The sequence below is a fragment of the Dama dama genome, chromosome 24 (assembly GCF_033118175.1).
Source record: "Dama dama isolate Ldn47 chromosome 24, ASM3311817v1, whole genome shotgun sequence".
Taxonomy (NCBI): Eukaryota; Metazoa; Chordata; class Mammalia; order Artiodactyla; family Cervidae; genus Dama; species Dama dama.
The window spans coordinates 61,223,306-61,250,080 of record NC_083704.1 but is presented as its reverse complement, the minus strand read 5'-3'; the positions used below and the strand labels follow the sequence as shown (position 1 = coordinate 61,250,080).

Below are 26,775 nucleotides of genomic sequence, written 5' to 3'. Positions count from 1 at the left end.
GAGGGTTTGGAGAAAAGGGAACCCTCTTGCACAGCTGGTAGGGAGGTAAATTGACACAGTCACAAGGGAGAACAGTATAGAGATTTCTTAAAAATCTAGGAGCAAAATTCCCATATAACCCAGCAACCCACTACTGGGCACATACCCTGAGAAAAATCACAATTCAAGAACACATATATATCCAAATGTTCACTGCAGCACTGTTCACAATCGTCAGGACGTGGAAGATGCCTAGACGTCCATCGACAGAATAAGAAGTTATGGTACATGTATAAAATGGAATATTACTCAGCCATAAAAAGGAATGGATTTCAGTCAGTAGAACTAAGGTGGATGAACCTAGAAGCTCTTATGCAGAGTGAAGTAAGTCAGAAAGAGAAAAAACAAATATCGTATATGGATGTATATACACGGACTCTAGAAACACGGTACTGACGAGCCCACTTTCAGGACAGGAAGAGAGAAGCAGACTAGCAGACCGGTGGCGCGGCGGGGGAAGGAGAGGCTGGGATGAACTGAGGGCAGCACTGAGACACACACATTATCATGTGGGAGACAGACAGCTAGGGGGAAGTTGCTACATAACACGTGGAGCTCAACCCAGGGCTCCACGGAAACCCAGACTGGTGGGATGAGGTGGGTGGTGAAAGGGAGGTTCCAGAGGGAGCAGGCCTATTTATAGCTGACTCAAGTTGTTGTATGGCAGAAACCAACACAATATCCTCAAGAAATGATCCTCCAGTTAAAAATAAAAAAAATAATACAGCTTCATAAGAGATATGGCATCATTACCCGGAACCACATCCATAAAATTTAGAAAATTTCTTGTGTATTGCCAGCTTATTTTGCCTGTTAATGTAAATAATATTTTCAACATTAGCCACCAAAAGGATATATTTCTTATAACTGACTTTGTATTTAATTCTGTCAGATAACTTCCCCTGAAATCTGATGAAGAATATACTGTGAATAATTTCTGGCAATCTTTGTTTTTTAATTCTGTTTTGCTAAAGAGGCCCAATCTGTTGTTTGTTTGGAGTTGTTACCACATTAAATTGATTTAGGGACACACACACACACCAAAAAAAAAAAAAAAAAAAAAAACCCAGAAGACCTAAACAGACATTTCTCCAAAGAAGACATAAAGACTGCCAACAAACACATGAAAAGATGCTCAACACTGTTCACTATTAGGGAAATTCAAACAAAAGCTTCAATGAAGTATCACCTCGCAATAATCAAATGGCCATCACCCAAAAAAAAAACCAAAAAACCTACAAACAATAAATGCTGGAGAGGATGTGGAGAAAAAGAAACCCTCTTACACTGTTGATGGGAATGTAAACTGATACACCTACTGTAGAGAGCAGTATAGAGATTCATTTAAAAAAAATTAGAGATAAAACTACCATATGACCCAGCAATATACTGGGCATATATGCTGAGAAAACCATAATTCAAAAACACACATCTACCTCAATATTCACCGCAACACTATTTACAATAGCCAAGACATGGAAGCAACCTAGATATTCATCAGCAGATGAATGGGAAAAGGTGTGGTAAATATATGTAATGTATTATTACTCAAGTCATAAAAATGAATGAATTAGAGTCAGTTGAGCTGAGGTGGATGAACCTAGAGCCTGTTATATGGAGTGAAATAAGTCAAAGAAAAAAATAAATGTTGTATATTAACGCATACATACGGAATCTAGAAAAATGGTACTGATGAACCTATTTGCAGGGCAGGAATAGAGATACAGAAAACAGACTTGTGGACACCGAGGGGAAAGAAGAGGGTGAATCGAATTGAGAGAGCAGCAGTGAAATATGTATGTGACCATCTGAAGAAGAGCTAGTGGGAAAGCCCGGTGTAACACAGGGAGCTTACCCTGGTGCTCCGTGAAGACTAGAGGGATGGGATGGAGGCTCAAGAGGAGGGCTCGATATATGTACACTTATGGCTGATTCACGCTGTTATATAGAAGAAACACAATACAACACTGAAAAGCAATTATACTCCAAATAAAAATATTAGTAAACATTTAAAAATGCAAAATACTTTTAAAAAGGCCAAAAAATTCTTAAAAAATAAACATAGAATAAATTTTTGACATACTGTCTAAAATAATGAATGTAAAAACAAAAAATAAACAAATGGGACCTACTTAAAAAGATTTTGCACAGCAAAGGCAACCAAAAACAAAAAGAAAAAACAACCCTCAAAATAAGAGATGATATTTGCAAATGAAGCAACTGACAAAAAGTTAATTTCCAAAATATACAAACAGCGCATGAAGCTCATCAAAAAATAAACAATCCAATCCAAAAATATGCAGAGACCTAAACGGACATCTCTCAAAGAAGAGACACAGATGACCAACAAACACATGAAAAGATGCTCAACATCGCTCATTATTAGAGAAATGCAAATGAAAACGATGAGGTATCGTGTCACACCAGTCAGAATGGCCATCATCAAAAAATCTACAAACAATAAACGCTGGAGAGAGTTTAGAGAAAAGGGAACCCTCTAATACTGCTGGTGAAAACAAATTGGTACAGCCACTACAGAGAACAGTGTGGAGGTTCTTTAAAAAACGAAACAGAGAACTACCATATGACCCACCAATCCCACTACTGAGCATATATACCCTGGGAACACCATAACTCAGAAAGACACATTGAGGGATTTCCCTGATGGTCCAGTGGATAAGAATCCGTCTGCCAATGCAAGGGAAACAGGTTTGACCCCTGGTCTGAGAAGATCCCACATGCTGCAGGGCAACTACACCTGGTGCCCCAACTCCTAACCTGAGCCCGAGCCTGCAAGCCGCAGTAACTGAGCCTGCGTGCCTCGACCACTGAAGCCCGCCGCCTGGAGCCTGCACTCCACAAGAGAGCCACCGCAGTGAGAGGCCCAGGCGCCGCAACAAAAACCCGGCACAGCCGAAAATAAACAAATCTAAAAACAAAAAAAGACACATGGACCCCAATGTTCAGTGCAGCACTGTTTATAATAGCTGGGCCACGGAAGCAACCTAGATGTCTATCGACAGATGAATGGGTAAAGAAGATATGACACATATATACATGACATATTACTCAGCCATAAAGAGAAACGAATTGGAGTCAGCTGAACTGATGTGGATGAAACTAGAGCTTGTTTTACAGACTGAAGTCAGAAAGAGGAAAAACAAGTATCATATATCAACACACATATACAGACTTTAGCGAAACGGCACTGGGGCACCTACTTGCAGGCATGAATAGAGACACAGACAGAGAGGAAGGACGTGTGGACACAGGCGTGCAAAGAGAAGGGTATGGATGAGACGAGCACTGACGTGTGTACTTGACCACGTGTAAAACGGAGAGCTAGCGGAAAGCTGCGGCACAGCACGGCTGAGGGTTCCGTGAGGACCTGGACAGGTGACATTCGGGGGGTGGAAGGCTCAAGAGGAAGAGGATATATGAACACACAAAGGATTCACCATGCTGGACAGCAGAAACCAACAACTCAGTAGCAATTCTATTCCAATAAAAATAAAATAGAAAAACACGTTAGACTGTAACCCTGAGATTAACAAAAATACACATCCAAGCACAATGGCTCCTTGGGAGGCGGGAGGGGCCCATCACCTGCTGTCCGGCCAGCAGTAAAACCAAAGGCAACCTGGTCCCACCCCATCCTAGGTTCCTTAGTAGCTAGAGTTGTGGTTCTCCTTTTAGGCCTTTTTTTAACCTTTTAGTAAAATTTGTGCCTTTTTGGCTGTAACAGTTCAAAGTTAAGCATATGATGGCTATTCCAGATTGGACAGGGGGTGGGGAGAGAGATTAAAAGAGGGAGATGACACATGTATATTGACAGCTGAGTCAGGTTGCTATATGGAAGACACCAACACAACATGTTAATGTAATTATACTCCAATTAAAAATCATTTGTAAATACTGGTTAAAAAGTTAAAATAAAAATTGTGGATCCACCTTTGTGAACATAGATGGCCAACAAACACATAAAAGATGCTCAATATCGCTCATCTTCAGAGAAATGCAAATAAAAACAATGAGGAATCATTGCATACGGGTCAGAAAGGCCATCATTAAAAAAAAAAAAAATCTACAAACAAAAAATTCAGAAGAGGATGAGAAGAGAGGACCCTCTCGCACTGGTGGTAAAAATGTAAATTGATATGGCCACAATAGAGAACAGTATGGAGACTTAAAAAACAAGCAAAAAAACCTACCATATACCCCATCAATCCCACTACTGAGCATACACCTGAGAAACTCTTGAACTCCAGGGTCCATTGCACTATTTCAGTGCAATGGATAGTCACTATCCTGGCTATCAACTCTGCTTTTTATGATAGGATATGCAGTCAACCTAGATATCTGTCAACAGATAAATGGATAAAAAAGTTGTGGTACATATATAGAATGGAATATTATTCAGCCATAAAAAGGAACAAATTTGAGTCAGTTCTAGATAGGTGTATGAATCTAGAGCCTCTGATACAGAGTAAAGTAGGTTAGAAAAACAAGTATCGTATATTAATGGAATATTATATGGAATCCAGACAAGTGGTACCGACGAACCCATCTGCAGGTGGGAATTGAGAGCCTGAGGTCAAGAATGGACTTGTAGACCCACTGCAGGAAGCACAGGGTGGGAAGAACTGAGAGAGTAGCACTGAGACATATATATCACCAGCGGTAAGGTGGATAGCCAGTGGGAAGGTGCTGTGTAGCAGAGGGAGCTCAGCCTGGCGCTCTGATGACCTACAGGGATGGGATGTGGGCGGTGGTGGATGGGGCAGGTTGGAGGGACATTCAAGAGGGAAGGGATGTACGTATAATTATGTCTGACTCACTGTTTTATGGCAGAAACCAACACAAGACTGTAAAACAGTTAACAAAAATTGTCAGGAAAAAAAATTTTAATTTTAAAAACCAAAGAAAAATTATTTAAAAAATAAAAATAGCTTGATCCACCTTTGAAAATAATGACTAGAAAGACAAAAATAAACAATTAGGACATATTTAAACTTAAAAGCTTTGGCACAGCAAAGAAACCACAAACAAAATGAAAAGACAGTCCACAGAATGGGAGACAACGTTTGCAAGGTCTGCAAAAACAGCAACTGATGAACAATTAAGCTCCAAATTATACAAAAAGCCCATGGAGCTTAACTTTAAAAACAAACAATCTGATCAAAAAATACCTGGAAGACCTAAATAGACATCTCTCCAAAAACATGTACTCTTGGCCAGCAAACTCGTGAAAATATGATCAACATCACTCATTAAGAGAGAAATGCAAATGAGAAACTCAATGAGGTACTACCTCACATGGGTCAGAATGGCTATCGTCAAAAATTCTATCAATAAATACTGGAGAAGGTGTGGGGAAATGCGTGCCTCTTAGACTATTACTGGGAATGTAAACTGATATAGCAACTATGGACAACAGTATGGAGATTTGTTAAACTAGGCATCATATGACCATACTGTGCAACTAACAAGTTGCTCAGTCATGTCCAACTCTTTGCGACCCCACGGACTGTAGATGGCCTGACTCCTCCGTCCACGGGGTTCTCCAGGCACGAACACCAGAGTGGGTTGCCAAATAGGACCATATGAGCCGGTAATCCCACTACTGGGCATATACCCTAAAAATATCATAATTAAAAACCAGACATGCACCCCAAAGCGCACTGCTGCACTGTTTATGATAGCTAGGACATGGAAGCAACATAGATGCCCATCCACGGGTGAATGGAGAAAGAAGTTGTGTTACATATATGCAGTGCAGTATTATTATTCAGCTACAAAAAGGAAGGAATTTGGGTAAGTTCTGAGGGTGGTGGATGAACCTAGAGTCTCTTATACAGAATGAATTCAGAAAAACAAATATCATATATTAACGTTATAGGGAATTTAGACAAATGGTATTCATGAACCCATCTGCAGGGCTGGAATAGAGACCCAGAGGGACAACGGACTCGTGGTCAAGGTCGGGGAAGGACAAGGTGGGATGAATTGAGAGAACAGCACTGAAATATAAACACTACCATGTGAAGATGCACACTTCATGGGAAGCTGCCGTATAACACTGAGAACACAGCCTGGGGAGCTGGGATGACCTAGACAGGTGAGGGTGGATACAGTTCAAGAAGGATGGGATATACGTGTATTTGTGACTGACTCCGTTGCTGTATGATGAAACTAACACAACATTATAAAGGAATTTTACTTCAGTTGAAAGAAACTTTAAATTATGAAAAATAAAATAAAAATCTTGACCCATATTCAAAAATGATGAATATAAAAGCAAAAACAGACAACTGGAACATTCTTAAAACCTTCTGCACAATGAAGGAAACTACAGACAATATGAAAAGACAACATTCAGAATGGAGGACAATATCTGAAACAAGGAAACTGACACCAGATTAACTTCCAAATTATATAAACAGCTCATTGAGTTCAGTTTCAAGAAAAATTGTGTTGTTCAGACGCTCGGTCATGCAGGACTCTTTGCGACCCTGGGACTGGAGTACGTCAGGCTTCCCTGTCCTTCACGATCTCCTGGAGTTTGCTCAACTCATGTCCACTGAGCTGATGATGTCATCCAGTCATCTCATCCTCTGTTGCCCCCTTCTCCTCCTGCCCTCAATGTTTCCCAGCATCAGCGTCATTGCCAATGAGTTGGCTCTTCACATCAGGGGGCGAAAGTATTGGAGCTTCAGCATTCATCCTTCTAATGCATATTCAGGGTTGATTTCCTTTAGGATTGACTGATTTGGTCTTCTTGCAGTCCAAGGGACTCCCAGGAGTCTTCTCCAACACTACAGCTCAAAAGCATCAATTACTTGGCACTCAGCCTTCTTTATGGTCCAACTTTCACATCCATACATGACTACTGGAAAAACCACAGCTTTGACAAGACAGACCTAGGTCAGCAAAGTGATGTCTCTGCTTTTTAATATGCTGCCTTGGTTGGTCATAGCTTTTCTTCTAAGGAGTGTCTTTTAATTTCATGGCTGTTAGTCACCATTCACAGTGATTCTGGAGCCCAAGAAAATAAAGTCTGTCACCGTTTCCATTTTTTTCCCTATTTGCCATGAGGTGATGTGACTGGATGCAATGATCTTAAGTTTTGTGAATGCTGAATTTTTAGCCAGCTTTTTTTTTCACTCTCTTCTTTTCATCTTCATCAAGAGGCTCTTTAGTTTTTCTTTGCTTTCTGCCATTAGGGTGGTGTTATCTGCATATCTGAGGTTACTGATATTTCTTCCAGAAATCTTGATTCCAACTTAAGCTTTACACAGCTTGTCATTTCACATGATGTACTTTGCATATGAGTTAAATAAGCAGGGTAACAATATACAGCCTTGACATACTCCTTTCCCAATATGGAATTTGTCACTTGTTCCATGTAAGGTTCTGTTGCTTCTTGACCTATATACAGGTTTCTCAGGAGACAGGGATGGTGGTCTGGTATTCCCATCTTTTTCAGAATTATCCACAGTTTGTTGTGATCCACACAGTCAAAGACTTTAGCCAATGAAACAGAAGTAGGTGTTTTTCTGGAATTCCCTTGCTTTTTCTATGATCCAGTGGATGCTGGAAATTTGATCTTTGGTTTCCCTGCCTTTTCCAAACCCAGCTTATATATTTGGAAGTTCTCGGTTCAGGTACTATTGAAGCTTACCTTGAAGGATTTAGAGCAATGCCTTGCTAGAATATAAAATGTGCATAATTGTGCAACAGTTTGAACATTCTTTGGCACTGCCCTTCTTTGGGACTGGAATGAAAACTGACCTTTTCCAGTCCTGTGGCCAGTGCCGAGTTTCCAAATTTACTGTCATACTGAGTGCAGCACTTTAACAGCATCATCTTTTAGGAATTGAAATAGCTCAGCTGAAATTCCACCACCTCCACTAGCTTTGTCTGTAGCAATGCTTCCTAAGGCCCATTTGACTTCACACTCCAGGATGTCTGGCTCTAGGTGAGTGATCACACCACTGTGGTTATCCAGGTAAGACCTTTTTTGTACAGTTCTTTTGGGCATTTTCTGTGTATTCTTGCCACCTCTTCTTAATATCTTCTGCTTCTGTTAGGATATTGTACCCATCCCTGCATAGAATGTCCCCTTCAGTTCAGTTGCTCAGTCGTATCCGACTCTTTGCAACTCCTTGGACCGCAGCACGCCAGGCCTCCCTGTCCATCACCAACTCCCGGAGTTTACTCAAACTCATGTCCATCAAGTCAGTGATGCCATCCAACCATTTCATCCTCTGTTGTCCCCTTCTCCTCCGGCTTCAAACTTTCCCAGCACCACATTCTTTTCAAATGAATCAGTTCTTTGCATCAGGTGGCCCAAAGTACTGGAGTTTCAGCTTCAGCATCAGTCCTTCCAATGAATATTCAGGACTGATTTCCTTTAGGATGGACTGGTTGGATCTCCTTGTAGTCTAAGGGACTGCAATGTCCCTTGTCCCCTTGGTATCTCTAATTTTCTTGAAGAGATCTCTAGTCTTTCCCATTCTACTGTTTTCCTCTATTTCTTTGCACTCTTCTGAGAAGGCTTTCTTATCTCTCCCTGCTACTCTTTGGAACTCTGTATTCAGATGGGTATATCTTTCCTTTTCTTTTTTGCCTTTTGCTTCTCTTCTATTTTCAGCTATTTGTAAGACCTCCTCAAACAAACATTTTGCTTTTTTTGCATTTCTTTTTCTTGGGGATGGTTTTGATCACTGCCTCCTGTACAATGTTACGAACCTCCACCCATAGTCCTTTAGGCACCCTGTTTATCAGATCTAATCCCTTGAATCTGTTACCTCCACTGTATAATCATAAGGGATTTGATTTAGGTCATACGTGAATGACCTATTGGTTTTCCCTAGCTTCTTCAATTTAAGTCTGAATTTTGCAGTCAGAAGTTCATGATCTGAGCCACAGTCTGCTCAAGATAAAAGACAATCTAATACAAAAAATGGGGGGAGACTAAATGGACATCTCCAAAGAAGAGATACAGATAACCAACATGAAAATATGATCAACATTGCTCATTATTCAAGAAATACAAATGAAAACCTCAATAAGGTATCACTTCACAGGGTCAGAAAGGCCACAATAAAAAATTCGACAAAGAATAAATGCTGGAGAGGGTGTAGAGAAAAGGAACACCCTTGCACTGTGGGTGGGAATGTAAACTGACACAGGCATCATGAACAACGGTATGGACACTCCTTAAAACAGGTAGGGGTAAAACTACCATGACCAAGTAACCCCACTACTGGACATATACCCTGAGAAAACAATAACTGAGAAAGACACATGTATCCCAATTATCCATGGAGCTCTGTTTACAATAGACAGGACATGGAAGCAACCTAGATGTCTGTCAACACGTGAACAGATAAAGAAGTTGTGCTACAGAAATACCACAGGATATTCAAAGTGAAAGTCGCTCAGTCATGTCCTACTCTTTGTGACCCCGCGGACCACACAATCCATGGAATTCTCCAGGCCAGAATACTGGAAGGGTAGCCTTTCCCTTCTCCAGGGGATCTTCCCAACCAGGGATCGAACCTTGGTCTCCCACACTGCAGGCGGATTCTTCACCAGCTGAGTCACAAAGGAAGCCCACCATGGGATATTACTCAGCCATAAGGAACAAATTTGTTTCAGTTCCAGGGACATGGTTGAACCTAGAGCCTCTTAGAGCGAGTGAAGAAGTCAGAAAAACAAATATTGTATTTGATGCATCTGTATGGTATCTAGGAAAATGGTATCAATGAACCTATTTTCAGGGCAGGAACACAGACCCAGAGGTAGAGAATGGACTTGTGGACTCAGCAGAGGAAGGACTGGGCGGAACAAATTGAGAGAGTAGCATGGAAATACATACATGAGCATGTGTAAAATACATAGTGAGTGCATAGTTACTGTGTAACACAGGGAGCTTATCCTGGTGAACTGTGACGACCCAGACGGGTGGGGGTTGGTGGGACGGAGGTTCAGCATGGAGGGGTATATGCACATATATGGTTGACTGACACCTTGTATGGCAAAAATCAACACATAATTGTAAAGCAAACATACTCCAGTTAAAGAATGAAATAATTATGAAAAATAAAAATAACAGTTTTTGACCCATTTTCTAAAATAATGAAAATAAAACAAAAAATAAAAAATTTGAACCTAATTAAACTTAAAAGGTTTTGCCCAACAAAGGAAACGACACACAAAACGATAAAGACAACACACTCAGAATCAGAGACAATATTTTAAAGGAAGCAACTGACATCATATTACCTTAGAAAATATACAGTTTCTGGAGCTCAGTGTCAACAAACAATAAAAATCCATTCAAAACACATGCGGAATACCTAAATGGACATCTCTCCAAAGACATACAGATGGGCAACCAACACATGAAATGTCGTTCAACATCAGTCATTATCAGAGAAATGCAAATGAAAACTTCAGTGAGGTATTACCACACAAGGTCAGTATGGCCATCAACAAAAATTCTACAAACAGTAAATGTTGGAAAGGGTGTGTAGGAAAAGGAACCCTCTTGCACTCCTGGTGGAAAAGTAAAGTGATACACCCACTCGGGAGATAAGTATGCAGAGCCCTTAAAAAAATGAGGATAAAAATACCGTATGACCCAGCAAGGCCACTGCGCACATACCCTGACAAAATCATGATTCAAAGTGACACATGAGCCCGCTGTTGTCTGGAGCACCATTTACGAAAGCTGGACATGGAAGCAATCTAGATGTCTGTCAACAGATGAATGGATAAAGTTGCTACGTACATCCAATGGAATATTACTCAGCCATAAAAAGGAATGGATTTTAGTTGGTTCTAAGGAATCAGCTGAACCTAGAGACTTTTATAGAGAGTGAAGGAAGTCAGTAAGAGAAAAACAAATATTGTATATCCAGGCACATGTATGGGGTCTAGAAAAATAGAATACAGAGGCAGAGGTAGAGAATGGATTTGTGGACACAGTGGGGGAAGGAAAGGGTGGGACCTACTGAAAGAGTAGCATATAAATATATCCATTAGCAGGTGTAAAACAACTAGTAGGAAGATGATGTATAACAGAGAGCTCAGACTGGTGCTGTGTGATAGCTTAGAGAGACTGGATTGGGGGAAGGTGGCAGGGAGAGAGGTACAAGGGGGAAAGGATGTATCTATACTTATGACTGGTTCATGCTGTTATATGGAAGAAACCCAGTGACACTGTAAAGCCATCATACCCCAATCAAAAATCAACTTCAAATACCACAAAATATATTTTAAAAAATAATAATAGAATAAAAAATGTGAAGCCACCTTCTAAATAATGACTATTAAAACAAAAATAAACAAATGGGATCTAATTAAACTTAAAAGCTCTTGCACAGCAACGGAAAGCACAAACAAAATGAAAAGACCACCCTCAGAATGGGAGACAATACTTGAAAGCTAACTGACACAGGAATAATCTCCAAAACATATTAACAGCTCATGGAGCTCAGTTTCAAGAAAAAAGACAAACTAATCAAAATTGAGGTAAGATTTAACAGACAGCTCTTCAAAGAAGACATACAGATGACCAACCAACACATGAAAAGATGATCAACATCACTCATTATTAGAGAAATGCAAATGAAAACTTCAATGAGGTACCATTATCACCTCACCAGGTCAGAATAGCCATCATAAAAATTCTACAAACAGTAAATGCTGAAGAGGGTGTGGAGAAAAGGGAACCCTTTTGTACTATGTGGAAAGATATGGTCACAGTGGAGAACAGTATGGAGAATGCATAAGAAAAAAAAGAAACCTACTATACCTACAATACCACTACTGAGCATATAATTGAGAAAACATTTTTTAAAAAGACACATGTACCTCAATGTTCCCTGCAGCACTATCTGAATAGCCAGGACATGGAAGCAAACTAGTTATCTCTGGACAAGTGACTGGATAAAGAAGGTGTGCTACATATACACCATGGACTATTACTCAGTCATAAAAAGGAACAACTTGAGTCAGTTCTAGGGAGGTAGGTGAACCTACAGCCAGTTATACAAAGTGAAGTCAGAAAAACAAGTAACATATATTAATGCATATATATGGAATCTACAAAAATGGCCTGATGAATTTATACGCAGGGCAGGAATACAGACCCAAAAGTAGAGAATGGTTTTTGGGCACATCAGGGCAAGGACAGGGTGGGAAAAACCGAGAATAGCAAGGAAACATTTATATTACCATGTTAAAGAGCAGAGGTAGTGGGAAGTTACTGTATAACCCAGGAGGCTCAGCCTGGTGGGCTGTCACGATCTAGACCGGTGGGGATGGGGAGATTTAAATGGGAGGGGATGTATGTATATTTAGGGCTCACTCATGTTGTATGGCAGAAACCAACACAACATGTACAGCAATTATACCCCAATTAAAAAATGAGAAAAAATTATGAAAATAACAATTTTTGATCCATCTTCTAAAATAATGAATATATTTTAAAAATAAACAATTGGGACATATTTAATCTTAAAAGCTTTTGCTCAGCAAAGGAAACACAAACAAAACAAAAAGACAACCCTCAGAATAGGAGACAATCTTTGAAAACTGAGCAACTGACACAGGCTTAACCTCCAAAATATACAAACAGCTCATGGAGCTCAATTAAAAAAACAAAAAAAGCCACTCCATTCAAAAAAAACAATCAGAACACCTAAACACATCCCTCCAAAGAAGATATACTGATGGGCAACAAACACATGAAGTGATGCTCAACATCACCCATTATTAGAGAAATACAAATAAAAACTTCAATGAGGTATCACCTGACAAGGTTAGAATGGCCATCATCAAAAATTCTACAAACAATAAAAGCTGCAGAAAGTATGGAGAGAAGGGAACCCTCTTGCACTCTTGTGTAGGCTGAAACAGTCTCTAAGGATAACAGTATGGAGATTCCCTAAAACCCAGGGATAAAAATACCGTATGACCCTGTAATCCCACTACTGGGTGTATAGTCTGAAAACCGTAATTCAAAACAACGCACGTACCCCAATGCTCACTGCAGCACTATTTACAATGCTGAGACATGGAAGCAACCTAGATGTCTGCTGACAGATGAATGGATAAAGAAGTTATGCTAAATACACAGAATGGAATATTACTGAGCAGTGAAATGGAATGAATTTGAGTTAGTTTTAGTCAGGTGGGTGAACCTACAACCTGTTATGCAGAGTTAAGTCAGAAGGAGAAAATGAAATCCTATATATTAACACTTATATACTGGATTTAGAAAAATGGTCCTGATGAACCCATTTGCAGAGCAAGAATACACAGATGTGGAGGATGGATTTGTGGACACAGCTGGAGAAAGAAAGGGTAGGACAAACTCAAAGAGTAGCACAGAAATATATATAAATCCATGTGTAAAACAACAAGCTAGTGGGAAGCTGATGCATAACACAAGGAGCTCAGCCTGGTGCGCTGTGATGCCCTAGAGAGACTGGACAGGTATGAGGAGGGCGGGAGCAGGCAGCGAGTTTCAGGAGGGAGAGGATATATGTATACTGACGCCTGATTCATACCGTTGTATGGAAGAAACCAACACAATATTATAGAGCACTTATACTCTAACTAAACATCCATCTTAAATACCCCTAAGAAATGACTAGGGCTTCCCTGGTAGCTCGATTAAAAATAAAATAAATAATAATAAATAAATAAAAACAATAAATAAAATTTTTGAATGCACCTTCTAAATAATGAATATAAATCCAAAAATATACAAATGGGACCTAATTAAACTTAAAAGCTTTAGCAGAGCAAAAGAAACCAGAAACGAAATGAAAAGACAGCCATCAGAATGGGAGACAATATTTGCAAATGCAGTAACTGAGAAAGGATCATTTATCTTCAAGATATATTAATACAAACAACTCGAGCTCAATTTCAAAAAAAAGACATCCAATCAAAAAATGGGCAGACCTCAACAGAGAGTTCTTCAAAGAAAACATACAGATGGCCAACAAACACATGAAAAGATGCTCAACACTGCTCATTATTACAGAAGCTCAAATGAAAACTTCAATGAGATATCATCTCACAGAGTCAGAACAGCCATCATCAAAAATTCCACAAAGAATAAATGCTGGAGAGGGTGTGGAGAAAAGGGAACCTTCTCGCACTGTTGGTGGGAATGCAAACTGATACAGCCACTATGGACAACAGTATGGATATTCCTTTAAAAAGCAGGGGCAGACTACTATGTTACACACAATCCCACCATAGGGCACAGACCCTGAGAAAACCATAATTCAAAAAGACACGTGTGTCTCCGAAGTTCGCTGCAGCACTATTTTCGATAGCCAGGACACAGAAGCAACCTAGATGCTCATCCACAGATGAACAGATAAAGACGTCGTGGTACACATATCAGTTCAGTTGCTCAATCATGTCCAACTCTTTGTGACCCCATGAAAAATGGCACGCAGGCTTCCCCATCCATCACCAACTCCTGGGGCTTGCTCAAATTCATGTCCTTCGAGGTGGTGGTACAAATATTCTGTGGAATAGTACTCAGCCATACAAAGGAAGGAATAAGACTCAGATCTAGTGAGGTAGATGATCCTAAAGGCTGTTACACTGTGATGTCAGAAAACAAATGTATTTATGCACATGCATGGATTTAAAAAATGGTAGTTAGGAACCCATTAGTAGGTCAGTAACACAGAGGCAGACAGTACACATTCTTCTGGACACAGCGGAGAAAGGAGAGGTTGGGATGAATTTAAAGAGTAGAATTGAAATATACAGATTACCATGAGTAAAACAGATAGCCATGGAAATTCACTGTATGAGCCATGGAGACCGGCCTGGTGTCTTGTGACAACCTAGAGGGGTGGGGTGGCGTGGGAGGTGCCGAGGAGGTTCAAGAGGGAGGGCACAAGTGCACACCTGTGGCTGACTCATGCTGGTGTACGGCAGAGACCAACACAGCATTGTAAAGCAATTATCCTCCAATTAAAAAACTACCATCACCCAGCATTCTCACTACTGGGCATATACCTTGAGAAAACCATAATTTAAAAAGCACGTGTACCCCAACATTCACTGCAGTGCTATCTGTGACAGCAAGGACAAGGAAGCAACTTAGATGTCCGTGGATAGATGGATGGATAAAGAAGCCGTGGTACATATATGCAATGGAATATTACTCAGCCATAAAAAGGAAGGAAGTCGAGTCAGTTTTAGGGAGGGGGATGAACCCAGAGCCTCTTATACAGAGTGAAGTCAGTCAGAAAGAGAAAAACAGATGTCGTATTAACACATATATATGGAATCCAGAAAAAGGGTCCTGATGAACCCATTTGCAGAGCAGGAACATGGACGCAGACTTGGAGAACAGACTTGTGGACACGACAGGGAAAGGCTGGGATGGGATGACTTGAAAGAACTGCAGAGAAATACACATGCAGTCATGTGTAAAGCGGTGTGAAGTTGCGGTGTAACACAGGGAACCCAGTCAGGTGCTCTCTGAGGACCTAGAGGGGTGGGATGGGGGTGACAGAGAGGTTCAAGAGGCAGGGGATGTATGTATACTTATGGGTGACTCCTATTGTTGTATGCAGAAACCAACACAACACTGTACCACAGCTATGCTCCGATTAAAATTAATCTTTTAAAATGCAAAGAAAAATTATTTTTAAAATGGAAATAAAAAAATTTTGACCCACCTTCTAAAATAATGAATATAAAAACAATCAGAACCTAATTAAATGTAAAAGCTTTTGCAAAGCAAAGGAAACCACAAACAAAACAAAAAGACAACCCGAAGAATGTTGAGACAATATTTGCAGACAAAGCAGCTGACAAAGGTTAATTTCCAAAATATACAAACAGCTCACAGAGCACAAAGTCAAAAAAACAATTCAATTAAATAATGGCTGGAAGACCTTTATGTAGACATCTCTCCAAGGAAGACGTATAGATCACCATCAAAACACATGAAAAGATGCTCAACACCACTCATTATTAGAGAAATACACATCAAAACTATAATGAGGTATATCACCTCACACAGGTCAGAATGGCCATCTTCAAAAAAATCTACAAACAATAAATGCTAAGAGTGGAGATAAGGGTACCCTCTTGTACTGTTGGTGGGAATATAAACCGGTACAGCCACTGTGGAGAAGAGTATGGTGATGTCTTCAGTTCAGTTGCTCAGTCACATCTAACTCTTCGAGACCCCATGGACTGCAGCACACCAGGCTTCCCTGTCCATCACCAACTCTCGGAGCTTGCTCCAATTCATGTCTATTGTGTCGGTGATGCCATACAACCATCTCATCCTCTGTCGTACCCTTCCCCTCCCACCTTCACTCTTTCCCAGCATCAGGGTCTTTTCCAATGAGTCAGTTCTTCGCATCAGGAGGCCAAAGTATTGGAGTTTCAGCTTCAGCGTCAGTCCTTCCAATGAATATTCAGGACTGATTTCCTTTAGGATTGACTGGTTGGATCTCCTTGCAGTCCAAGGGACTCTCAAGAGTCTTCTCCAACACCACAGTTCAAAAGCATCAGTTCCTCAGTGCTCAGCTTTCTTTATAGCCCAACTCTCACATCCATCTATGACTACTGGAAAAACCACAGCTTTGACTAGACAGACTTTTGCTTGCAAAGTAATGTCTCTGCTTTTTAATAGGCTGTCTAGGTTGGTCATAGCTTTTCTTCCAAGGAGCAAGCACCTTTAAATTCATGGCTGCAGTCACCATCTGCAGTGATTTCATCAGTGTCTAAGGAGATGCCTTAGACAATAGAAATAAGACTACCATACGTCTCAGGGATCCCGCTACTTGGCACATACCCTGCCAAAAACATAATTCAAAAAGACACATGTAGGACTTTTCTGGTGGCGCAGGGGATAAGAATCCACCTGCCAATGCAGGCGACACAGGTTTGATCCCTGGCTGGGGACGAGTCCACATGATTTGGAGCAACGGGGCCCATGAACCACTACTACTCAGCCCCTGCTCTCGAGCTGGTAAGCCACAGCGGCCGAGGCTACACACCGCAACTGTTGAAACCTATGTGCCCGGAGCCTCTGCTCCACAACAGGAGAAGCCACCGAAATGACAAGTCCATGCACCGCAACAAACACTAGCCCCACTCACTGCCAACTAGATGAAGCCCGTGCACAGCAACAAAGACTCACTGTGGCCAAAAATATAAATTTTTTAAAAAAGACACATGCACCCCTGTGTTCATTGCAGCACTATTTACAACAGCTAGGACATGGAAGCAACCTGGATGTCCATGGAGGGATGAATGGATAAAGACAAGTGGTACATTTATACAATGTAACAGTACTCAGCCATAAAAAGTAACAAATTTGAGTCAGATGAAATAATGTTTAACCCAGAGCCTGTTCCACAGAGTGAAGTTAGAGATAGCACATATTAATGTATATATTTGGAATCTGGAAAAATGGTACTGATGAACCTACTGCAGGTCTGGAATATAGGCTCAGACGTAGAGAATGGACTTGTGGACATGTGTTGAGAAGGAGACGGGGGACAAACTGACAGACTAGCAGTGACATTTATACACTACCTTGGGTAAAACAGATGAATAGCGGGGAGCTCAGCTCTGAGCTCTGGGATGACCTAGAAGGGTGGAATGCGGGGTGGGGTGGGAGGCTTCAGAGGGAGGGGATACATGAATATATACGACTGACTGATTCAAGATGCTGTACCGCAGAAACTAGCATCATACTGTGAAGCAACTATACTCCAATAAAGTACAGTAAAAATAAACCCAGGAAAACATGGTGGAGACTTCACCCCTGGGATTGACACAAATACACATCTGAGCAGAACAGCTCCTTGGCAGGAGCAACGTGAGCCCTACTCTCGTCAACAGCTAAGCCAAAGGTAACCTGGTTCCTTCCCCTTTCTAGTCCCTAAACAGCTACTGTTGTAGTTCTCCCTGGACACACCACCACCGCCACCTCACAGAAGGAAACAGCTCAAGGGAACCTGTTACTTGATTTCGCTCCATCCTGCAGCCGGAACAAAAGCCCCAGTAAAGCCGTGCCTGAATCTCTTGTCAGGACTCTAGTCAACTTCTATTGCTTGGGGAAAGCCAAGAACCCTGGTCCGTATCTCCCTGTGGTTTCTTTTCCCATCCTTGCCACACCTTTGCAAATCATCCCTTGATTAAAGGCTCCCCAAATGACCCGAATTTCAAAGCACCCTCTGCTTCCTGCTGCAGCCCTGCCCTCACAGCAGACCATGCACCGGTGTGAGTGGTACCTGGTAGAAGAGTGCCGCCTGGCTTTACCACGTCCCAGCCGTCCGACCCAGGGCAAGTCACTGCTCTGTGCCTCAGTGTTTATGTCAACACAGTGGCAAGGCAAGACAGGCAGTCCACACAGGAGCTTGTGGTCTATTCTCAAGAAAAGGATAGGAGCAACAGAGAGCCTGACTGTGTGACATCTTTAGGCAGACGTCCAAAACTGGGGCAGAATCCAAAGTCAAAACAAAAGCAATGGCAATTAATAATGCTAGGGAAACAAAAAACTGCAAAAAGAAAAATAAAAAATAATCACCGTACTCTGTCTGACTCAACTGTGTATAGTGTTTACAGTCATAGTAACTTAACAGTGAATACCGATTTATTCAAAATTCTTAAATGACTACATTGGGAGGATGGTGGAGTCCCATACCAAGGCCACAGATGCGACCCTGGTCATCTCCAGAACTGACTGAGCCCATAGCAACCACTGCCATGAGCACCCAACCCATCTAAACCGGCCAGCTCCCTCATCCCACATTAGGTACAAATACCCACCCTAACCAATCACCTAATGTCACCCTTCCAGCAGGAATTCTCTCTGTCTTGAGACTATAACAATCGGCTACTAGCCCCGCATTGGCTCTCCCTGGTCGGTCAGGGGTCAGTCCTCTGTGCCTGCAGCGCCCTCATTTATCTCTGCTCTTTGTTCTTAATAAACTCCTTTCTGAAATACTGTGTCTAGAAATTCTTTTCCAACTCACACTCGACATGCATGTGTTGGGGTGGGGAATGGCAGTGCTGCTGGGAGAGTTAAATCCTTGCCTTCTAAAGTAGCAAGTCAATCGATAAAGCCTAAAGCTAAGAAAATAAGGAGGAGCTAACTACGGTATTTATATGAAGGTAAAACACTTCGCTAATCAAATGGTTAGAATTGAAAAGTAGTTGCCTCTGGGAAGAAGTGGAAGCCGAGTACTAACTATCATAATAAGCCATGGAGACCATCACAGCTCACAGGACTGGACTTTCCCGGATTCAGGACCCCTCTCCTCAATTCCCACCCCACAGCAGAGGATTGCCATGTAGCAAAACTGTTTACAAATAAATCAGGGCACATCTGTGTAGGAGCTTCTCGCACCTAGTACTACTGGAACATTCAATAGGGCTATGTAATGGTTCCTGCTGGAGCCTGGGGGGAAGGTTAATAACAAAAGGTCATCTGTTGTGCCAGACACCTCGCTGGGCACTTATACTCAAACACGGGCAGCAACCCCAGAGGGTAGGGTTTTTACATTAAGAAAACATGTCAAAAAAAAAAAGAAAACATGTCAGGGATCGGACCCAGGAACCCTGCATTGGAAGCACCGAGTCTTAGCCACTGGACCACCAGGGAAGTTCGTATGCCCCAACTAAATATCCCGCATGCCGCAAAAAAGATCGAAGATCCTGCATGCTGCCACTAAGACCCAGTGCAGCCAAATAAACAAATGTTTAAAAAAAAAAAAAGTCCAAAAAGTAAAATGTCCTTGGTCACATGACCAGAAAGCCACAGACTCAGGGCCGTGAGCATTGGGCTCCAATCATTATCAAATTCATCTGGAGCCTGCAGCACAGGGCTGAACACAGAACCCGATAAATGTCAGCAGCTGTTACTACTCCTGTTGGATCGTAAAGGCAAGAACACCTGGCAGAGATGAGGCTCTCAGACACTGAATAAGGCAGCTCCCCACATACCCAGCGCACACCCCGAGACTCACTAGCCTGGGGCTGTGCCGGCCACTGGCACTTGAAACGAAGGGACAGCTGAAGTGCTGAGGTCAAAGGCCAGTGAGGTCAAAGGCCAAAGAGCAAGTCTGCCAGGCTAAAATCTCAACACCAGTGAGACAAGGCAAGCCTCTAACACTAGGAACACAGGCTGTTTGGCTCCTGTTTACCTAAAGAGTATTAAAATATTTGAGCATGCAAGTATGCGAAGGCCTATTCTGACTGGTTTTTTTTTAAATATACATATTTAAAATATATATATATATATACACATATTTATTTATTTGGCTGCCCTGGGTCTTAGTTGCAGCAAGCGGGATCTAGCTCCCTGACCAAGGATCGAACTTTGGGCCCCCTTCATTGGGAGTACTGAGTTTTAGCCACTGGACTGCTAAGGAAGTCCCAGAAGTCCCCAGCTGACCATTTAAAACATCAGAGACTTACACAAAAAGCTGAATTTCAGGCTTCTTGACAAGTCAGAGATTCTCCATGGAGCCCACCTAGCTAACATGTGGCCAAGCAGTGAATGAGCCCCTGAGACAGGGCATGATTTCACTTTACTGCAGGTCCATCCACACTGTGTCCCTCCTTTGCTGTACCTGTCTGGCCTCTGCCCCGGGACTCCTGGTGTGGATGGAAGGATTCCAAGTCGGTTATGAAGAAGGATCTGGAGCCCATTCAGCCCTATGACTGTGTCTTCCAGGAAGCCCTCATCCCAGCTGACCCCACACAAGTAGGTCCAAGTTCCTAGGTTCACCTGTTGAAAGCAAACACACCTGGGGGTAGCTTCTGGCTTTCCTGAACAGCCCTACACTGAAGAACCCCCCCCCCCCCAGAGCGGGGGCGGGGGGTAGGGGGGACCACCCTCCACAGGGAGCTGCTCTCCAGTCACACCGATCCATCCCACACACCCAGGCCCAAAGTTTCTGAAAAACAGGAATTACATTCCCTGCACATATCACAGGGCCCAGCATAAGCAGGCACTCGGTAAATTTATATCTAACACCTGAGAAGCCCAGGGCACTGTCGCTGCCTCAAGGTCCAGTTCAAACCTTTCATTTGCAAGCTTCCAAAGAATCCCAACTCTGCTGCGGCCTAAAGAGCATCAGGGAGTTGGGGGTGCAGGGGCGAAGTGGGTAACGAGCGGCTGCAAAGCTGACATGGGACAGTCCCTTCATTTATAAGGGTGATGAGTCGGGACATTCCTGGTGGTCCAGTGGTGGAGCAAGGGGCGCAGGGGCCATCCCTGGTCGGGAACTAAGATCCCACATCCTGCAGAGCATCTAAGCCCGGGCGCCCACTGCCCATGGTCCACAACCAGCGCAATGAGTAGCTCCTGCTTGGGCAACAAAAGAAAGCCCCCCCCACACACACACACCGCCCCCCTCTCCCCGCGGCAACTGAAGACCAGCACGGCCCAAAATTATTTTTTAAAAAAAGAAAAAACGGTGATGAGCCCTTGGAGAACGAAGCCCTTTCAGAGCTGCCCTCACCAGCCTTCAGGAGTGTGTGCCTGGCCGAGCCGGTCCCTTACCGTCTCGCGCTCCCTCATCCCCGGGCCGGGAGCAACACTGAGGTAAACAGCAGGCGGCCTTAGCACGCGGAGCATTCAGACACCCCGCTGCACGCCTGAGGGCTCCGGCTCCACCAAGGCCAGCGGCGGTAACCTCTCCCAGCGCACCGCCACCTCAGCCCTGGGGCACAGGTGTCCCCTCAGTCGGGACACTGAGGAAAAGCAGCTCGCCTGGAGCCGGCGAGTGCCAGGAGGGCCGGGGCGCCAGCCGCTCGGCGGCCGCCCGTCCGGGCTGAGCTCCGTCCACCCCGCCCCTCACCCAGCCCGGCCCAGGGTCCCCTTCTGCTGTGGGACCTGGGGCAGCTGCTCGTCCGCGCAGTGCGGCGGGGACCGTGGCGCCAGGTCCCCAGCGGGCTCGCAGGCGACCGGCGGGAGCCTGTGGATCGGACTGACCTGGCGCCTTCGCCCAGCTCCCCGTGCGTGTTGTAGTTCACCGTCATAACCTTCACCGAGTCCTTGAACACCACGTCCCCCTGACTGAGGTACTGCAGGGTGCGGCGGATCGGGAAGCGGCCCTTCATGGGCATGGCTGCAGCGGAGTGGGTGCCGGCCGGCCGGCCACGAATCCAGCAGCGCGGAGATGCGAGCACGGCCGACAGCTCCCCCGCTCCCCGCGGGCAGCCTCGCCTCAGCGCCGGCTTCCACTTCCCGCGCAGACTCACGGGAGAGGGAGGGTCGCTCCCGGCGGGCAGCCTCGCCTCAGCGCCGGCTTCCACTTCCCGCGCAGACTCACGGGAGAGGGAGGGTCGCTCCCGGCGGGCAGCACGCGCGCCGCGGAGCAGCTTGGGACTTGCAGTCCTGGCTGGCGGAGCTCGCCTCAGGTGGCGGCGGCGCGTGCGGGGAGACCGCGCCTCTGCCTACAGCCTTAGAACTCCTGGGACGTTGAGGTTTTCATGCTCTGTGACTCGGTCCTTCTCCCCTCCGCCAAGGGAAAACATTTTATATGTTTTAACAGGAGGAAGTAATTCGGGAGAGCTGAGTTTCAATACCAAGGCGCCCAATAACTTTCTGTTCAACCTCAAGCGTGTCAGTTTTCCTCCCTCAGCTTCTCCAGCTTTACGGTGAAGGGTTAGAACTGTGCAATGTCTAACACGGACTTAAAAAAAAAAAAAAAAAACTGATTTGCAAAAGGGGGGAAAAAAAAGGAATTGAGTATCTATCCCCTTCCTAGTTCCATCACTTGAGAGCTCTGGATCTCTGTTTCTTAAAAGCAAAAGGTGGCTGAGAAGTACTCTTTCTGAAGTACTCTTATTGATCCGAATATGTCAACTGTTCTTTCCTTTTGAAGGACAGTTTTGCCAGATACAGAAATATAGGTTGGGAGTGGGGGGCAACTTTCAACACTTTAAATGTTTCACTCCACTCTCCTGCATGGTTTCTGAATAGTAGGCAGCTTTCTTCCACTATAGGTTAAGAGTTTTTTCTTCTGGTTTCTTTCAAGAGTTTCTTTATGTCTTTCATTTATAGAGTTTGAGTAAGATACACCTAGGAGCATAGGTTCGGAGAAGGCAATGGCACCCCACTCCAGTACTCTTGCCTGGAAAATCCCATGGACGGAGGAGCCTGGTAGGCTGCAGTCCATGGGGTCGCGAAGAGTCAGACACGACTGAGCGACTTCACTTTCACTTTTCACTTTTATGCATTGGAGAGGGAAATGGCAACCCACTCCAGTGTTCTTGCCTGGAGAATCCCAGGGACGGGGTCGCACAGAGTCGGACACGACTGAAGTGACTTAGCAGCAGCAGCAGCAGCAGGACTATAGGTTGTGACAATCATCACCTTTGTCATCACCCACACAAGTAGAATTCAAATTTAGGTATATGGCATGTGTGTGTGTATATATGTGTGTGTATATACATACACATATATACATATAACCTGCACACAGTATGTATTTCTAGCAAAATTAAATCTCTAAGGTACTTGTCAATCCAGTGAAGTGCACCAGAATAAAATTTCTAGGTAAAAAAAAGATATACCTAGGTGTATATTTTTGGTATTTATCCTGCTTGATGTTCTTGGAGCTTTCCTGGACCTGCAGTTTGGTGACTGCTATTCATTTTGGAAAATTCTTGGCCATTATTACTTAAAATATTTTTATTCTCTCATTTTGTTTTCTCCTTCTAGTATTCTGATTCTGTATGTTTTACCTCTTCTGAAATTGTCCCATCATTCTTGGATGTTCTGTGGGTTTTTTGTTATTGTTGTTTTCCATCCTTTTTCCCATTTGCATTTCAGTAGGGAAGTTCAGTAGGGAAATCTGCCAGTAAATTTGGAAAACGTAGCAGTGGACACAGGACTGGAAAAGGTCAGTTTTCATTTCAATCCCAAAGAAAGGCAATGCCAAAGAATGCTCAAAGTACCATACAAGTGTGCTCATTTCACATACTAGCAAGGTAATGCTCAAAATCCTTCAAGCTAGACTTCAATAGTATGCGAACTGTGAAGTTCCAGATGTACAAGCTAGATTTAGAAAGGGCCAAGGAACCAGACATCAAACTGCCAACATCCCCTGGATCATAGAAAAAGCAAGGAAATTCCAAAAAAATTCTACTTCTGCTTCATTGACTATGCTAAAGCCTTTGACTGTGTAGATCATAAGAAACTTTAGAAAATTCTTAAGAGATGGGAGTACCAGACCACCTTACTTGTCTCCTGAGAAATCTGTATGCAGGATAAAAAACGGCAGTTAGAACTAGACATGGAAAAATAACGGACTGGTTCAAAACTGGGAAAGGAGTATGTTAAGGCTATATACAGTCAACTTGCTTGTTTAACTTATATGCAGAGTATGAATCACAAGTCAAGATTGCCAGGAGAAATATCAACAATCTCAGATATGCAGATGATACCATTTTAATGGTAGAAAGTGAAGAGGAACTAAAAAGCCTCTTGATGAGGATGAAAGAGGAGAGTGAAAAAGCTGGCTTAAAACTCAACATTCAAAAACTAAGATCATGGCATCTGGTCCCATCATTCTGTGGTAAATAGATGGGGAAAAAGTGGAAACAGTGACAGATTTTATTTTCCTGGGCTCCAAAATCACTGAGGATGATGAGTGCAGTCATGAAATATAAAGACACTTGCTCCTTGGAAGAAAAGCTATGAAAAACTAATACAGTGTTTTAAAAAGCAAGAGACATCACTTTGCTGACAAAGGTCCATATAGTCAAAGCTATGGTTTTTCCAGTCGTCATGTATGGATGTGAGAGTTGTACCATAAGAAGGCTGAGCACCAAAGAATTGATGCTTTTTAACTGTGGTGCTGGAGAAGACTCTTGAGAGTCCCTTGGACAGCAAGGAGATCAAACCAGTCCATCCTAAAGGAAAAGTGAAAGAGAAAGCCACTCAGTTGTGTCTGACTCTTTGCGACCCCGTGGACTACACAGTCCATGGAATTCTCCAGGCCAGATTACTGGAGTGGGTAGCCTTTCCCTTCTCCAGGAGATCTTCCCAACCAGAGATCGAACCCAGGACTCCTGCACTGCAGGAGGATTCTTTACCAGCTGAACCACAAGGGAAGCCCAAGAATACTGGAGCGGGTAGCCTATCCTTTCTCCAGTAGAAATCAACCCTGACTATTCATTGGAAGGACTGGATGCTAAAGCTAAAGCTCCAATACTTTGGCCACATGATGCAGAGAGCTGACTCACTGGAAAAGACCCTGATGCTGGGAGAGACTGAGGACAGGAGAAGGGGTCGACAGAGGATGAGACAGTTGGATGGCATCACCGTCTCAATGGACATGAGTTGGAGCAAGCTCCAGGAGATAGGGAAGGACAGGGAAGCGTGGCACACTGCGGTCCATGGGGTCGCGGAGTCAGACACGACTTAGCAACTGAACAACAACAAAGGAAGTCTCTATGACCAACCTCCAGACTCACTGATTCTTTCCTTGGCTGTGTCCAATCAACTGATGTGCCCATCAGAAGCATTCTTTGTTAGTGTTTTTTATTTCTAGCATTTCCTTTCAATCTTTTCTTAGTTTCCTTATCTCTGTTTCCATTACTCATCTCGTCTTGCATATTATTTACTTTTACCACTAGACTCTTAACCGTATTAATCACTTAACTTTCCTATCTGGTAACTCCAACATCTGTCTAATATCTGAATCTGGTTGTGATATATACTTGTAAGAGTGGGATTTTTTTTCCTTACCTTTTTTTTAGCACACTTAAAATTTTTTGTTGAAAGTCAGACATTATTGGCTGTATTAGGTAATAGGAACTGAGGTAAATAAGCCTCTGTTACGAAGGGTTATGTTCTCCTGGTTGGGACTTGAGCTGTTTAATGTCTGCTATAGCTATAGGTGCCCAGAGGCTTCAGCTCCTCTAGTGTCTGAGCTTCTGTCTCTTGTGACTCTGGGCTTCCCTGGAGTGTGCGTTTTGCACCTCATTCAGCTAGACTGCTCTTAAACTGGCGTTCCGTTGGTGTGGTGGTAAAGTGTGGGGGAAGGGAAGCATTCTGCAATTTTATGGTGAAATCTCAGTATTTTAATGGGTTAGTGTCCTTGGGCAGTGACCTTTAAAAGTGTTTCTTAATCCACCTCTGTGATAAAAAAGAAATATATTTGGTCTTTTTTCCCAGCTCCTGGCCAGAGCTCCTAAAACCCTTGTAGGGTACTTTCCTGGTGGTCCAGTGCCTAGGACCCCACATTCCCAATGCAGGGGGCCTGGGTTCAATCCCCAGTCAGGAACTAGATCCCACATGCTGCAACTAAAGATCTGACATGCTGCAAAGAAGATCAAGGATCCCAAGTGCTGCACCTAAGACCCAGCACAGCTAAATAGAAAATTTTAAAACAAAACAAACAGGTAATACTTAGTGCTTGCTGTAGGTCAGACAGAATGTCAAGTATTGGGTATGGGTACCTCATTTAATCCTCCAAAGAACTCCAGTTTACAGATCAAAGAGTGTGTGGTGAGGTTAAGCATGCTAAGGGTTACACCCCTTGGATTCCAGCCTAAGTCTGCGTGACTCCAAAACCCAAGCTGCCCTGGCCTGCTTCGTGTACACTCAAGTTTCTAACATTAGGGAGGACATTTCATCCATAGGAAGCACCTCTTCTGAACTTTAAGGTCAAAATCTCTTCTGCCTAAAACTCTTCAGTA

At 43.2% G+C, this 26,775-nt stretch overlaps 1 protein-coding gene across 1 annotated transcript in view; it reads right to left on the bottom strand.

Moving 5' to 3' along the window:
• Positions 1 to 22,406, bottom strand: part of MRPS25 (mitochondrial ribosomal protein S25) — a 50,475-nt gene extending 28,069 nt beyond the window's left edge. Inside the window, exon 1 of the mRNA XM_061128928.1 lies at positions 22,058 to 22,406. Within this exon, the coding sequence (XP_060984911.1) occupies positions 22,058 to 22,191 (134 nt within the window). The 5' untranslated portion in view covers positions 22,192 to 22,406. The remainder of the gene's footprint in view (positions 1 to 22,057) is intronic.
• Positions 22,407 to 26,775: the final 4,369 nt, after the last annotated feature.